Source organism: Phoenix dactylifera, chromosome 2, assembly GCF_009389715.1.
Source record: "Phoenix dactylifera cultivar Barhee BC4 chromosome 2, palm_55x_up_171113_PBpolish2nd_filt_p, whole genome shotgun sequence".
Classification (NCBI taxonomy): domain Eukaryota; kingdom Viridiplantae; phylum Streptophyta; class Magnoliopsida; order Arecales; family Arecaceae; genus Phoenix; species Phoenix dactylifera.
Genome location: NC_052393.1, coordinates 15886716 through 15902546, shown reverse-complemented (window position 1 = coordinate 15902546; position 15831 = coordinate 15886716). Strand labels below are relative to the sequence as shown.

Sequence of the window (15831 nt, the reverse complement as noted above, 5' to 3'; positions counted from 1 at the left end):
CCCTTCTCATGCCTTATTCGTGAGAAGAGGCATTCAGACAGTGGTCATAATCCTATTAGATTGGGAAAGGATGGAGAGATTGGTAACTAGCCCATTGGATTGAGAAAGGACGTTGGTGGTATTTACATAGCCATGGGCCACTCCACCTACTACTACGTAAGTTTCTGAGATCATCATCCCCATTCTTACTAATCTCCAAACACTTTTACTCAAATCCGTGTGCCACCTCTCTTGGATCTTGTCCCTCCCTAGGTCCTACATATTGTTATGCAAAGAATAGATGGTAAGAAAACTTATCAGTTGAGGCATATTGTTGCTGTCCTTAAGAATAGATTGTGCCCCTCGAAGAATGAATCTCGGTGTAGCAGGTAATGGCGACATATCCTCTAGGATACAACAACCGGATCACTCCAAGTATACACTCGTAGATGCAGGGACTAGTGAACAACCCAGAATCGCTAAAAAAAATAAAAAGGAGTATGAAGAGGAAGAGAAAGATATGGATGTAATTTTTTTTATTATGTTAATCCTCTGATCTGATAGGGTTTAAAAAAAGAAGCAAGAGGCGTTTTTTAAGCATCGAGCGCTATGCGCCCGATTAACCCATTTTCGGATCAGATCTGCTAATATTGCCTTGGGCCACCATTAAGCTCGTGCGTGCGTGAGCTACTTACTTTCTCTGCTTCACCAAGTTAAAAATATTGAAGACTATATAAAGACTATTTGAATTTCATCTCTTTTCAATTTAGAACTAAAAAAAGTATATAAAAAAAAAATGTAAGCTTGAAATTTTAAAATACTCCCAACACATAGGAGGACGTAGAGAGGTCTTGAGCGAGGTAATAATCCTAAATTGGATAAGGAAAGCATCTGTAGTATGCTTACATGGTTGTGAACCAATTCACCTGTTGGCTCAAATTTGTCAATTGATTACTTCACGGTAGCGATTACTCAGCTGGCCTGACCTTCAATATAAGTCAATTTAAATGTTTCACAACCTATCGTTCGTTTGGTAAGATATGGCAAGCAACTTAAAGGCCTCTCCCCTGGCCCCACATGTAACATCAGAGGATTCCACTTTCGTCTGCATTCACATCGCATCCTAGGGCTTTCTCTAACCCATCGACATCACATCTATCAATTTGTCCAAGCTCTCTTATCCATTATTACAGCACATGGTTTCCCGTGCGTTGTCAGCAGATAAAGAGTATTTAGACTACAATCTTGAGATGCTTACACTTTATTCCATTAAACTTCGTCATAGTGAAAGTAATAGCTTTTATTTTGGATTTTAATTTGCTGTTTCTGCGATCAAGATAAAGACGTTAAACATTAAAATCTCTGTATCGGTCCGAGAAACATTAACAGCTATAACACTCATCATTTTATTCCAATACAAATCCGAATAAGTGGTCTAACTTCAGCAAATAATAACTCCTCTTCTCAACGCTATCATAAGTGACAACTCGAGCTTAGCCCGTTGTGAAGCTGGGATAAGAGTGAAGTCGCTGGCGATGGCATGCCTCGACCATAAACATCCTTTTCATGACAAGGCCTCAGCAAAAAAAAGTACTGGTATTATCACGTGGCGACCTGGTGCTCTGCATGCATGCAGTACCAATCCACTAAAGCCTTGTCACTACTTTTATCAAGAAAACAAACGCAAAAAAAAAGGCCTTGTCAGTAAAAATTAATGCTGCAGATGAGGCAGAAGGCATTCCACGACACCCTTTTCCTATCCCTCCTTTATCATCCTTTCTAAGCCCTACAAGGTCGGGCTTGGGCCGACCGCTTTGCGGAATAGGCTGTCCCACCCTTGTCCTCGCTATCCCGGATGCCGTATCCGACTCCCTCGCCACTTGTCGCTCCGTCGATAACGCGCATCTCGCGATACGACGGGCTGGCATCCGCGGATAACCAGACGGGCAGTCTCCCGCCCCGCCAACCGTTTTGCCCGCTCCCATCCACCCTTCCCGGACACGCGTTGCGTTTCAATCCGTAGAACTGATACTTTTTCAAAATACCCCCTTAAAATAATCGTGGGTCATCCGGCCGTCCATGTGGAGGGACCACTGATCCTAAATCCCGCCGCACCTCCCTCCCCATCACCCACTCCGTCCGACCGTCCGTTGATAGATCCAGTGTCGGCGATGCGCGTCCTCGTGTTCCGATGTTTAAGGCGCCAAGGAATTATCTAATCCCTATTCTTTTTTCCACCGTCAAATTGGTGGACCCCGCGCTCTCACATTCCTGTTTAGTTTGATGCGATCTGATACACTTCCGGGTACCCCTGTGGTCCATGGTGGAAATCAAATCAAACGTGAGCCCGCTTGGTCCGTCGTACTGTTCATCTGACGCAGTCCAAGATAAGAATGGCCAGCCAGATCAGACGGATGAGATCGCCAGGACAAAAGTAACCAGGCGCGCTACTCGTTTGATCACTGCCAAACTGACTTCCGTGCGACCGTTTGACGTGCTGGATATATCAGAAGGCGTCGCCATCATCCTGCTACAAATCCTAACCATCTGATTCCCATCAAACGGCCATGATCTGATAAATAAAAACGGAATCATTCGGATGATTAGGGTGTTCACATTTGCGATCCGGGGTGAGTGCGAGGACCAGGACGGCGCACGGCAAACCGGAACGGGCGGGCGGCTCGAGAGGGTGGGACCCGCTATTTGCGGTGGATTTACACGCGCAAAACCGGCGCAACTATTGGCGAGCCGGGTTCCCGTCACCGCCCTCTATAAAAGGCGCCGGAGCCCTTCGCAGTTCCAATAACGATAAGCACGCCAAAACGGAACGCTCACCTTCTCCGCAACGAACTTCCAATCCGACCACCGGGACTCTTGTTTCTTTCCTCCTTTCGTTCTCTCGGCATCTCTCCTTCGCTTCTCTCTCTCGTGATCATCGTAATGGTAATTTTGATCCCCCTTTTTTTTTCAAGGATTTGTGAAAATTTTGATGGAATCGATCGTCCGGAACTCTAGGGTTGTTGTTTCTTGGATTATGATGGGTTTTTGGTTTGGAGCGCAGAGGAAGGGCGGCAATGGCGGCGCGGGGCAGGGGGGCGAGCGGGGCAAGCAGCGGCAGGGGAAGAAGAAAGGCCGGATCTCGAAGAGGGGTCTGGGGTACGGCGCGGTGATGGCCCCGGAGCGCTGCATCTCCTGCACGACCTTCAACATTCTCGCACCCATCTACAAGCGGCTCGATAAGGAGGTGAGGAAGCGTCCGGTTTTGGGTGGGTTTGTTGATGATTTCGATGATTTCTTGGTCATTTGTTAATCGATTCTTGTTTGAATGTAAAAAGGTGGTTCCTTTGATATGCTCTTTGTTGATTTTTGTGGGTCTTCTTTGGGAATATAGGATCAGAGTTGCAGGGAGAGCCAGTATAAAGGATACTGGCTGAGCCGGAACCAGAACATCATAGACCGGCTGTTAGGAGAGATGTCCGCCATCATTTGTCTCCAGGTGGGGTCGATTCTTGGGTTTTGCTTCTATTCTGGTGTGCGGAGTTTGTGTGAATCTAATGGGATGTTGCTGTTTTCTTGTTTTGGATTCGTGTAGGAGGTCTGGCTTGGGAATGATGAACTCGTCGATATGTACGAGAGGCGGCTGGGCGATGCAGGTTATATTAGTCTGAAGCTCGCACGCACAAACAATCGTGGCGATGGTATGGTTTCTTTTTCTTTTTCTTTTCTTGTTGCATCATCTTTGTTTTGTTGAGTTGTTTTTGTGATGACATAGCTAGGTAGATTGTTTCAGCAAGGTTGTTTATTTTTGTGAACTAATAATTTCTGATAAAAAGATTATATGTTGTAGAGTATCGAACTTATTGCGTTCCTAAATTTCGATGATGATCCATATGTGCTCTGTTGAGATCCAACAAAAGAGTTTGTGTTATCTGCTAAGAGTAGTATCGTTTGATTCTGATCTGTACCCGGTTTGTGTTAGGGAGGATGGTGATGTTCTTTTTAGAATTAATACTCTATTTTTAAAAACCTGGTAGGCTTTGTGTGGCGAGTAAGATTTGGATTTGGACTCAGCATCTATTAAATGAAGGCCACATTTATTATTCCATTTTCTTATTCCAGAAGTTTTGGTGGAGGATTTAAGATTTGCTAACAATGAGTATCATTTGCTAAAGGACGGTTCATAATTTTCGTTTTTTTTTTGTGAGGAAAAGAATTCATGTGGCAAGGAGCCTTTAATATCCTTAACTTTAGATGCAATTTCTTAGCCATTCTGATTTTTTCATTCTTGCGAAGCAGTAATGTGCATTTAATTATTGTTTTATGATTTGTAAAGAGCATATCATGCTCCTAGTCCTGCTTATTCATCGTAATAGTAGCTTAAGCCATAAATATGAATATATATTCCGCCTTTGTAATTTTGAGTCATTATATCCTCATCATCATTTGGAAAAAAAGGCAAGTTATTAACCTACCATCCCCTGCACCACATGTTTATGGAGCATTTTGGAAATTAACAGTTTCTTGCAATATTAGATGACTAATTACTAACTGCTTATTAGTTCTAGATCTTTATACAACATGTTTATAAAATACTTTTAATACTTGCTATTAATTTACTGCTTACAACAAATTCATCTACTTGTCTGCAGGTCTGCTTACTGCTGTGCACAGGGACTACTTTAGAGTTCTAAACTATCGAGATTTGCTGTTTAATGACTTTGGGGATCGTGTGGCTCAGCTATTACATGTTGAATCAGTTGTTCCTTCCTGTCAAAGTCGAAACAGCGGCATCCAACAACAGATTCTCATTGTAAATACCCACTTGTTATTTCCTCATGATTCCAGCTTGTGTATAGTTCGCTTGCAGCAGGTAAATTGGTATGCCTTCATAATAGTATATTGATATTTCCCTGATTTTCCTCGCATACTTTTGGGAGCTATATCTTAAGGGCATCATTTCATTTTTACTGATAGGTATACAAGATCCTCCAGTGTATTGAATCTTACCAGAAAGAACATAATCTTAGTCCTATGCCTATCATACTCTGCGGGTCAGTTTCTTTATAGCATACTCTTTTCTCCTCTTTTAATTTGAACAAAATTAAAATTTCTCGGTCTTTCATATTCTTTGCAGGGATTGGAATGGAAGTAAACGCGGACATGTTTACAAGTTTCTTAGGTCCCAGGGGTTTGTCTCATCATATGATACTGCTCATCACTATACCGACAGTGATGCAGATGCCCACAAGGTGCTAATTTGCCATTCGTTTTCATTTGTTGCTTAATATTGTCGCCAGTATTTTTTGGAAGCTTACTCTTGTTACCCATGCAGTGGGTTAGCCACCGCAATCACCGTGGAAATATCTGTGGAGTTGATTTCATATGGCTTCTTAATCCCAATAAGTACAGAAAGCCCCTGAGGGCAAGCTGGAATGAAGCAGTATTTGGAATTATTAAGGTGAGCATTTTTCTTGTTGCTTGCATCCATCAGGCAACAGTCTTTTGATTTTAACTATGAATTAATGTATATATGTTAGATATAATTGGGAATTTGAAAAAAAAAAACTTGAAGAAATTTTGGTAGACATGAAGTGTTTTCTCTCTCATGCATATTTGTTTGCCTATGATTAATATATATGTGATGTAATATGTGTGAAGCAATGTATATGCCATTTATTCTATTTTCTGTCAGTTGTAAATATCACGATACCTCTATCCAGTTTTAACAGTCCTGTTCTTGGGGATGGATTTAAAGGTTGAATATTTCTTGTTTCAGTATCTTCTTGTAGCGGCTTCTCTGTCAAAGGATAATGCTTTTGCATTCCTTAAAGCGGACAGCCCTGGTGATTATATTACCTTCTCAGGTTTCTGTCAGGCTCTCTGTCAGGTATTTGTTCCCTCTCATAAGAGTTTGGAACCTCTGAAACCATCACGAGAATTTGGTCGCTAATACTTAAAAATTAATACAGTTAGGCTTAACCGGACATCCTCACGGCTTAAGTCCCCAAGACATACAGGATTTGTGGATTCAAGCTGACATCGATGGAAATGGTGCTGTGGACTATGAAGAATTTCTGGTATGCTACCAGTCTGAGGTGTCCATTTCATAACTTTGTTCACCTTCCCATCATTGCCTTTTTGATTAAAACAAGAAGGCAATGGAAAAAGACTTATGTTTGTTATATGCAGCTTCAGAAAAAAAAAAAAAACATATTTTCCTTCTTGTTTTTCTACCTTCAAACAATTAATTGCCTCATGATGTTTTGCAGCAAGGTGTCTGGAATCCTAAATGGTCGGAGCAAGCAGAGGAGAACTCTGAACGGGGGGCTGAGGTGGGATCGAAAGCAGGCGCTGAGAGGCAGCAGGCTTATGGTTTCGATGTGAAGAACGCGGTTCTCTTCCCACCAGAAGTGGAGAAAGGAATGTGGCCGGAGGACTATTCTCTATCCGATCATGCACCACTGACCGTTGTGTTTTCTCCCGTTAGGATGCCTTGTTCCGAGACAGTATGCTAAATTGCTAACCCTCGCACATACTGCCGTTTGATGTATAAGTTTGTAAAGGGAAGAGGTAGTAGAAGATTGATATTTACATACTGATAGCTGGAGTAGGAGATGTACAGGAAGCAGTACAACATGAAAGGTTGATATGTAAACCGTACGATGTCTTGGCTCATCTTCTGGACTCTTTTCGTCCCATGTAAGCGAGCAAGCTTTTTCCAATGCAGAAATAGAAATATGCATTAAATGGTGTCTTCTGATGTGAATATTATATGATACTATGATTGAAAAGGTACATTGTATTTGAAGATAGATCAAATCATTGAGGTAGCTCGTCTGGTTGTTGTCTGACTTATATTTCATATTTCTTTTTTGTTCCTGATCTGGCTTGCGAATATAGGAACATTTTTTCCTTCTTTTGTTTTTTGATTTGACTTCGCAAGGGATGTTATTCTAGTTGGACGTGATGCCATGATCCTTGTGCAGAGTCGTTTAACTCCCGTAGAAAGGACTCGAAACAAAGCGGCAAGCTCCTCTTCCAAAAGGATATCGTTGGTTACTTGTAACACTATATAGGCTTAAATAATTCATCGCGAGTGGTTTCTGACCTATGTAAGAGCGTTCGCGGTCGGTCATGTGAGGTGAGTTTGGTCCACTTGGATATGGCCGTTGAATCTGGCCATTGGGGAGTAATTATTTTATCTGGAGCACATGCCTTCGCTTTTTTTCTTTTCTTCCTTCCCTCTTTCTCTCTCTCTCTCTCTCTCTCTCTCGGCAGTCACCTCGCCCATGTACGTGGGGTAAAGATGATGCCAAATGATGTCATGCCCACCGACGACTACTGTGAGAAGCATTTAGATTGTGTTTAGAGTTAAACTATATTCATTTTTAATTTAAATACTTCAATTAAGGGAAATGGTGCAACCTGCTACAAAGAAAATTTCCCAACCGCAGATGAATGAGTTAATTTTCTAGCATTTACGTTTAAAACACCAGCTTCAATTCTAGCCTGAGCTCTGAGGTAAAAAAGAAGAAGAAGAAGAACATTAGCAGCAGAAAGTTGGAGTTAAATCCAGTTGATTCTTAAATGAGATGCAGAAGTTTTAGTTACACATACAAGGAAAAAAAAGGAAATTCCTATAGCAGATTCTATTCCGTTTTAAAAGAATCTAAATTTTGATTTGAAATGAGATTATCTCTAGACTCTATCCGAGAACCAAGATCTTGCTTTCTTTTGCTATAAATAGACTCTATCCAATAAATGGATCCTAGGCGTAAACTAAGAACAGAAGCTAGTGACAAGTTTTATTAGAACTGATATACAAAAAACTCGAAATAAATGAGTTTTACAAAAATGGTTGGTTGGTTGTTTTTATAATATATGTTTTACCGAAATTTTCAAGACAGAAAAACTTGAGAAATAAGTTTTACAAAAAAAAAAAAAATAATCCCCCCTCTGTTTTTTCACAAAATATGTTTTGCATTAAATCATATTTTACAAAAGTATGTTCTAATAAAATTTATAGGCAATCAAATAACTGCAAAGTTATATGGCTTTTTACGGTTTGACCTACCAACTTGCTATTTAATTTATATACCATTTGAGACTCTTTGTAAAATTTTCCTAGTTAAAAATTCAACAGCTATTTATTGTGGAGTAATGCATGTCAGTTTCATATAAATATAAAATATTTTTACTTGGATGAACCATATCTTAGTCTTAAATTTAACTCCTTAGGCTGTGCTTAGATGCTGCATAGATGTGGATAATAATTAAAGATTAGCCATCTCACCAACCAAAAACCATTTGAAAAGATCTAAATAATTTTATCTAGTCAACAAGCCAAAAAGGTAGATAATCAGGTTTAAATTATTTTAAGGAGATGGCGAAATAACTTTAACTTCTCCTTCAGCTCCTATTTTTCTTATTGTTTTATCCTTGTATGGGATTCATGCCTTCGACTTTCATGATTTGTACTGACAAGTGAATCACAAAAAATGCCATTCATTAAATGAATGACAACTTTGCATAAAATCTTGGTGAAAAGCTGGAGGAATAAGATGTAAATTCATATTGGCTTTATAAATGATAGATAAGATTTTGTCTAAATATACCGTCTACTTCAACACTAACGGAAGCAATGAGAATGCAACATACCAGAAGGAGAGGAGTGATTTTTTGAGTTGAATGCGAGTCTCTTAATTGCTTTTAGTTTGGCATTGGAAGAATGCAGCGAAGATTCTTAAATTGTCTCTCTGTGGGCTAGCTGTATCCTAACTCAAAGAATGTCATGAAGATTCTTAAATTTATTTGGTATAGCCTCTCTGTGGGCTGCGTCCAAGCTAAAAAGAATGATAATACCAACCCCAAAAGTTTCCTTAAATTCAGACTTTCCTTTTTAATGACAAGGACTTGGAGCCTAAGCTTTACTATTCCTTTGTCCCTCATCCAATGACTAATGAGCAACTACCAATCTAACGGTTGAATTCTACGTTATCTAACCCAAGAACCTTTTCTTCTCCCTGACTTTAACATCAGAGATTCAGATCTACTCAATTTAGCCAAGGAGCATTTGCTTGTTTGGATGAAAAGCTATCTCCAATCCTGAATTGATGCTTTTATCTTGGTGGTCACATCCCTTCGCACGCAATTCAGCAAGTTAGTTGGCCTTGACAATCACACGCTATTGGGAGGGGAGCACGCATGGATGACTTGTTGGCAAGTTAGATGAGCTCTGATCAAATCCAGTTGAATTTCTTGAATCAATTTCAGAACCCGCAAATGAGATTAGATCTATAACCAAATTCATTATTGAAAAGTCCAGTTCTGCAATCCTTGTTTGAATCTTATAGAAACATATGATTACCGTACGTTATGATGCACTCGATGTTCACATTCTTCATTTTTTTTTAATTTTTTGAGAGAATTCATATAAATAAAGTTGCAAAAGGTATTCAAAGATCCTTTAAAAGATTAGAAAAAAATTAATATACACAAAAATTGCAAATTGTTTCGAAAAATCTTTAAATGATTATTTACATAGGCTTAGTTCGATTGTGGATGAGGTGTGGCCAGGAATTGTGGGGTGGAATTGTTGATTCCCATCAAATTGGTCAGACCGGGGATTACTAAGGATCGGTGGTTCCCTAGGGTCTTAGAATTCCACTTATCATTGCATTTGATTAGTGAAAATATCCAAAGAATTCTTCATTAGAAAGATTAATTAAAAAAATGAGATTTACTTGTACTTTTATTTTAAAGTTGGTCCGTATACTTCTATGACGCTGCGATGACTAGATGGGGGATTAAAAAACTAAATCTAAATTTCAGTTTCAAGCTATACCCATTAGGAAATAACTTTCCTGAGTTGCTTATCCTATCTCTAAGCTAGCCTTAATTTGCTAGGCATGGTCATAGTTTAATCACCTTATGGATCTCTTAATCCACAAGATGCTTCAAAAGTTGTCCATCACTTGTGCTCCATTTTCATTTTGTTGAAGTTCAAAATATTTTGGTGATCAATGATCCATAAATTTTACATAGATTTTGCTCATCTTAAGAAAAGAGAATATATCTCTCGAGTCCAAAAATAAAAATAGACCAATTAAATCATATATTCATATCATTGATCATAATTTATATTATTATTAATATATATATATATATATATATATATATATATATATATATATATATATATATATATATATATTGATGTCTCTAATCTGAGTATCTCATTGATGATATGATACCATATTTTATAATCATCCATACCTTAAAGACTTTTAATCTATAAAGTTCCAACATGTACATGATCTATGGGATGAATTTAAAATTTAAATATTTTATTATGCATTCTAGTACAGCAGTATAATGGCATTCGTTCCTTTTGAATTCATATGATATTTGGATCAGAAATTATTAGAATATATAATTTTTGTTTTTAAATATTTTTGATAGTATAGATCAGAATTTAATAATATAAAATTTTCATTTACAAACTTTATTATTTTAAGGCACCTTCTGCTGCTGACGCGAGCATGATTCATCCCCAGTCGAATTGAAAGCTATAGGAAATTTTTTCCTGGGGCTCTGGTTTTTTTTTTTTTTTGGCTAGAGGGGGGTCTAGTTTTTAAAACTTTTAGTCTGGCTTTCGGTGCTTGAATCTTCACCTGGGGTCCGTCATATCTTGGCTTTTGTTTTCTTCAGACAACATGATGACAGAGACGCTTCTTTTTCGATGGACCCAGCATTAAACATAGATGGGGCCCAGTCATCAGGTACGATAGATTATACATTTATACTCTGTACTATTTGTATATTTTAAGCAGCATCCACCTACAGTTCCGGACAAACTGTCAGTAAAACCACCCATTGCCGCCTAGAGTTCTGTAAATTGTAAATGGTAAACTTGCAACTTACCATATGTAAACTGTAAGCAGCATTGACATTTCTCATGAGCCACTGCCACACTTTTTTTTTTTTTTTGCTTAAAAAAAAAAAAAAAAAAAAAAAAAGGGAAGGAAGGGGGAAGAGAATTAACTCCACCCGCATAGCAGCCTTCATGACAAACCAGACGGAAGGCATCCGATTTTCGCATTTAATCGATGCCCGCGCATTTCGAATCTGGATCACTCCATTGAAAACAAAGCTCCGTTCCAACTATGCTGCCACCTCAATGATAGCCACGACCATAGTGCAATTGAATTGCCCTCCCCATCATAACATGAGCAACATTTTTTTTCAGGATTCGACTGTTAAATGGAGGCTCATCTCCTATGGAGGAGTCTTCTCCTCTTGTGGCTATAGACTAGGGATGGCAATTGAGGCAAAAGAACCCACCAATTTGATTGGCTTGAAATTTGAGGTTTTGACCTTAGAAATAAATGTCACCGTAGCATTACAGTAATTATCATAAACTAAGACGGAAATTGCTATTATAAAGGTCGCTATTTGACCGAAAAAAGGATTCTCTTTCCTTTTTTGCGAATCCATAGCCGGATCGCACAGTGGTCGCTTCCAGATCTATGCAGATAGATGAATAAAAATGTTGGAGTGCTTTGAAATTTGTGTGAAGCATGATCCAATGGTTGGCATCTCAAAAGAAGATCGATCATTCTTGTGTCTGAAAGCTACAACTTGAACCTTACCTTTGTAGACATACATGATAGTGTATAGCTCTTTCTAGATATTTTAAAACTTCTCCAACTCTACGGGAGGAGGATTCAATCCTATATATTTGGATCAGACGTTAAAAAAATTTATTGACAAACTAGTTGCCATCTTTAAAAAGAAAAATAATATGATTATATCAAAATTTATATCCCGGCTGGGTCCAGTACTTTTTTCATTTTTTAAAATATAAAAATAAAAAACAAAAGCAATACCAAATAAACTCTAAGTGATTAAATTAATATATATTTTTTAACCCTTATATAGACTATTATTGACCTGATTTGACCAACAAAATAATAAATTAACAAAATCGATCTTAAGCCTTATCCAATTCAACCCCCATATAAATGGTAATGCTTGGATTCATGTTTCTAAACTCATGTAAATTAGATTTGGGTTGTGCCAAACCCCAATCCAATCCGACCAGCTTGCAGCCCTCGTTGCAGAGTTGCCTGTCCAAATTTAGAAAAATTAATTGGTCTCAATTTCACCAACTGCTAGTTTTCTCAAAAACATGGAATCTTAGAGCCTTGGGACAACGCATGATTCCACTCTTACAGCAACCAGCAAAGATCCTCGCTACTTTTTTTACCGAGGCCCCCACCTCCCTTGAATCTATTTACCGAGCCCCTCTCCAACCACGACAACCCACGTGGCACCACCGCCACATATCATGAGGTTCGAACTGCTGGTTTTTTAAGCATACGTACCGCTTAGACCCTTGCCATCAAGGATGCGTATATGCCACCAAGATGTTAGATTTTTATTTTGGGTGAATACGGCATTCATATAGCTCTCGTATGGCTACAAAAGTCAGAAACAATAAAATGATATAAAGGAGAGGGAATCTTAGAGGCACTATTCTGAAGAAACTTTTCAGTGTGCCAAGCAATGTAAAAGGCGATTCAGTCTGTGCCTCTATTCATCTCTCGATGCACGTATGCAGCCTAAAAGAAAGCCAACCTCCTGACCAGTCTGCGAATATTGGATTCACACAGACAGATTAGTCTTGCAGTAGACAGAGGAAATGGAGAAAGAAGCGACTGCAAGGAAAAGAAAGGAAATGCCCGGAGATGCTCCTCTGTGAATCTTAGCTCCTCGGTGAGCCTGCCCGGCGATGTTCTCAATTCATCAGATGTTCGCCACTTCATTACTGATGCATTTTATTAGAATATGTTCATGTTGCTGATGAAATCAGGGTGGGTTCTTCTCTTTCTCTCTCACCACCATGATGTTGTTGTAACTTCATTGAACTTTTGGTCAGTAGATGTTTGTTTCTTATCTTGCATAGTACCTGCGCCATTCTTATATAAATGTGACTGCTGGAGCAGTAATGTTATGATTGCATGAGGTTGATATTGTTTTAATTATTTTGTAGTTCGGTTCTCACAATGTCGACTTGTATTACTTTTTAAGTCCTTATTTTCCATTTCTTGACCCTCTGATACCAACTCATCACCATCTCCGCTACCAACTTCTCACCTAATGTGATTACTTTTAGAGTTTCTGTTCTACTAGATCTTTTATCTTTGTTTTACCACTATCTTCTTCTGATTCAAAACCACAAAAAAAAAAAGAGAACAAGGTCTCCATTAGCCTTTCATCTTTATCCATGCTAAAATCATATACTAGAATTTTATTTTTTACCTAGCAAGTTGAAGCACCTAGATTTACCCATTTCATTTATCTTGCCCTAATATTACTAAGAAAGATAAAACAAAGCCTTGCGATGCCAAAAAAAGCTTACGTCTATTAAATTATATCGAAAACAAAAGAATTGTAACTCACCAAGAGAAAAAACATTTTCTCCTATCAAGATGGCCTCACAATACATAAATCACCAAATTTAGCCAAAATCATTTCATGGTACCTTAAATAATATGAGAAGATCTATTCTGTACGTGAAATTATCTTGATTGGAGAACCGAGAACCTCGAGATGCACCATCCAGGACTTAAGCACGGAACCTCTGCTTGTTATGTGGAGGGGTGTGAATGCTAGGGCAATGCCCAATTCATATGGTTCCTTCAAAATAGCCAAATCAAATGCATTGAAGGAAAGCAGAGACTCCTAAAATGGTTCGAGCACATGACATTATATCACTTGAAGCTGAAGGTTAAGTGTCAAGGTGTCATGCACAGCCAGTGGTAGACCCAATTTTGTGGACTCTATGCCACTTGCAAACTGCATGCTAATCCTGGCTTCATGAAAGACTATAATTTGCCCTCACCATTCTCAAGTGGATTATATCAAAGTTGACATCTCAGAAATCTAACCTCCCATGGCTGTCATGGAAGCAATTCAGGGAGGAAGGCCTCAGCCAATGGCTAAGAGAATGTCCTCTCTCCCCCCAAAAAAGGAAATGTTACAGAACGGGATGCCAATGGAAATGCCCTCCTGATTAGCTGAGAACTTCTTGTCTTCACTACTCATTGCATAAGCTGATAGGAGAGGAAGTAAGAAAGGAATTTTCAGAGAAGCCACAGCATTAAGATCCCTGCAGTGATACAGTAATTTTACAATCATATGGGCAAACTTCATAAATAATTAGATCAATAACATCCCGCTATATCTCCTGATTGCTGTGTACTGATTAAATGTATCAAACTCCTTTGCAGATTTTCATTCTCAGGAGGCTTGCTTTAGATTTTAAATGTGTGTACATATCGTCTCATGAAATTTGATCATGCCCATGAACCAGCACAAGGTAGACTTGCACTTGGATTGATATCGACCAAATAACTGCACCACTTTAAAACATCAAAAAGGAATCCCGCATGGTACAAATAAACAATTAGAACAATGGATTTCCAACAAGCTTGAGATTGAGATTAGCATTAAATATATAATCCTCCCTGCTAACCACTACAAACAATTTAAACAAACTGTTAAGCAGTCCCAACCATAGCTGTCCTCCTAACTCTTCCATCAGTCAAAGCCCCATCCCTTAAAAACTAAGTCACCAGCCTTTATATTCCCTGAACTCACCCAACATGACTATGAACCTTGCCCCTGAATACTTGTAGTGACCAAAACACCTGACCGCTGTTGAGGAAGCACTCTTTATCCAATAAAAGACCCAGGGGCGCATATGTCATCTCCAAGGAGTCGGTTGGACCTTCCCCATCTCGTTCCCTAAGGCCACAAGTAACAACACCATTACAACCAACAAAAAGAAGCTCAGAGCAGGTATAACAACTAATAGTGCAGCTGTAGAGAATAGATGAAGCAAAAAGAGCAGAAGATGCATTTAGATTTGATGGACGGGCTGGCTATGCTACCAGAGTCCACCATTGATCATGAATGGGATATGGAGAACATCACGAAAGCATTCTTCAAATGCACCAGATGGCAGCTTGAAGGAACCACAGACTTCATCCATTGCCCATACCACTACTTCTGCGACAGCGCTTACCCTGGAGACTACCCATCCATTGTGGACTCGTTGGTGCTCCTCTTCACAGTTTCTTCCTTCCTGTCAACCACGGCCTTCACCCTAATGGAGTTCAGAAGAAGCACAAGCATCAGCATTAGCAATTTGAAGAGAAGATATCTATTACCTTCGGGTCCTATGGCGCTCCCATTGGTGCTCTTGATTTTAGCAAAGGGGCACCGGATCAACACCACTTTCCCTCTCTCACACATGGGCCCAGTACTTCTCCAGATTGTCTATATTTCAGCTCTTGCATTTAAAAACCAATCTGAAAGAGATTTGCACTATGCTGTACTTGAAGCTTCAACTGTTTCAGGAATTTTACATGCAAGTTTGTACCTGGATAATATCATCCTGCCTTACTACACAGGGTTCGAAGCTCTGACAGAGTCTACCTTCTCTGGTGAGTGTGCAACCTGTGTGTGCCGGAAAAATGCTTTGGTAGTTGGAGGAGGGAGTCTGATCTCATATAGAGGATGGTCGAAGACTACAATGTCACTCATCAGTGTTTTGTTTTCAAGAATTTTGTGCAGGATAAATGGGGAACAAAAGTTGAGTTTATTGATCAAGTCGATGCTGGAGGTCATTTGTTGGCTATTGATTGCAAACGACTCCATTACCCTGATGTTCAATGCTCCACAAGGTGGTGTTCTGAATATGGTAGTTTATGGAGGGCTTTGTGTTTTGATATCCCTCATTGTCTTCAAAAAATTGTGTACTCTCTTGGCTTGGCTAGCAGCAAG

General features: G+C 39.2%; 2 protein-coding genes and 1 long non-coding RNA gene across 4 annotated transcripts; 2 read left to right on the top strand and 1 right to left on the bottom strand.

Moving 5' to 3' along the window:
• The first annotated feature begins 2774 nt into the window (after positions 1–2774).
• Positions 2775–6809, top strand: LOC103703519 (uncharacterized calcium-binding protein At1g02270). Its single transcript, XM_008786395.4, has 11 exons — positions 2775–2922; positions 3041–3223; positions 3371–3475; positions 3572–3677; positions 4629–4849; positions 4954–5030; positions 5114–5228; positions 5312–5437; positions 5756–5866; positions 5949–6056; positions 6249–6809. The coding sequence occupies exons 1-11, from the start codon at positions 2920–2922 to the stop codon at positions 6492–6494; spliced, it is 1401 nt and encodes a 466-aa protein (XP_008784617.1). The 5' UTR covers positions 2775–2919; the 3' UTR covers positions 6495–6809.
• Positions 6810–14423: 7614 nt separating this feature from the next.
• On the bottom strand, positions 14424–15303 carry LOC113462496. Of its 2 annotated transcripts, XR_005510638.1 has the most exons (3): positions 15216–15303; positions 15071–15144; positions 14424–14790 (listed from the first exon to the last, which is right to left on the bottom strand). It is a non-coding gene; the product is annotated as an uncharacterized LOC113462496 (long non-coding RNA). The 2 variants fall into 2 exon arrangements; XR_003384944.1 differs by lacking the exons at positions 15071–15144; positions 15216–15303 and adding an exon at positions 14937–15066.
• LOC103703521 lies at positions 14764–15698 on the top strand. Its single transcript, XM_017841896.3, has 2 exons — positions 14764–15491; positions 15610–15698. Exons 1-2 carry the CDS (start codon positions 14879–14881, stop codon positions 15624–15626), a joined length of 630 nt encoding a protein of 209 aa, XP_017697385.1. The 5' UTR covers positions 14764–14878; the 3' UTR covers positions 15627–15698.
• Positions 15699–15831: the final 133 nt, after the last annotated feature.

Coding starts and splice junctions, on each gene's coding strand:
- LOC103703519 (XM_008786395.4), top strand. Junction 5,438..5,755: donor CAGTATTTGGAATTATTAAG/GTGAGCATTTTT, acceptor TTCTTGTTTCAG/TATCTTCTTGTAGCGGCTTC. Junction 6,057..6,248: donor TGGACTATGAAGAATTTCTG/GTATGCTACCAG, acceptor GATGTTTTGCAG/CAAGGTGTCTGGAATCCTAA.
- LOC103703521 (XM_017841896.3), top strand. CDS start 14,879: ATGAAGCAAAAAGAGCAGAAGATGCATTTAGATTTGATGGACGGGCTG.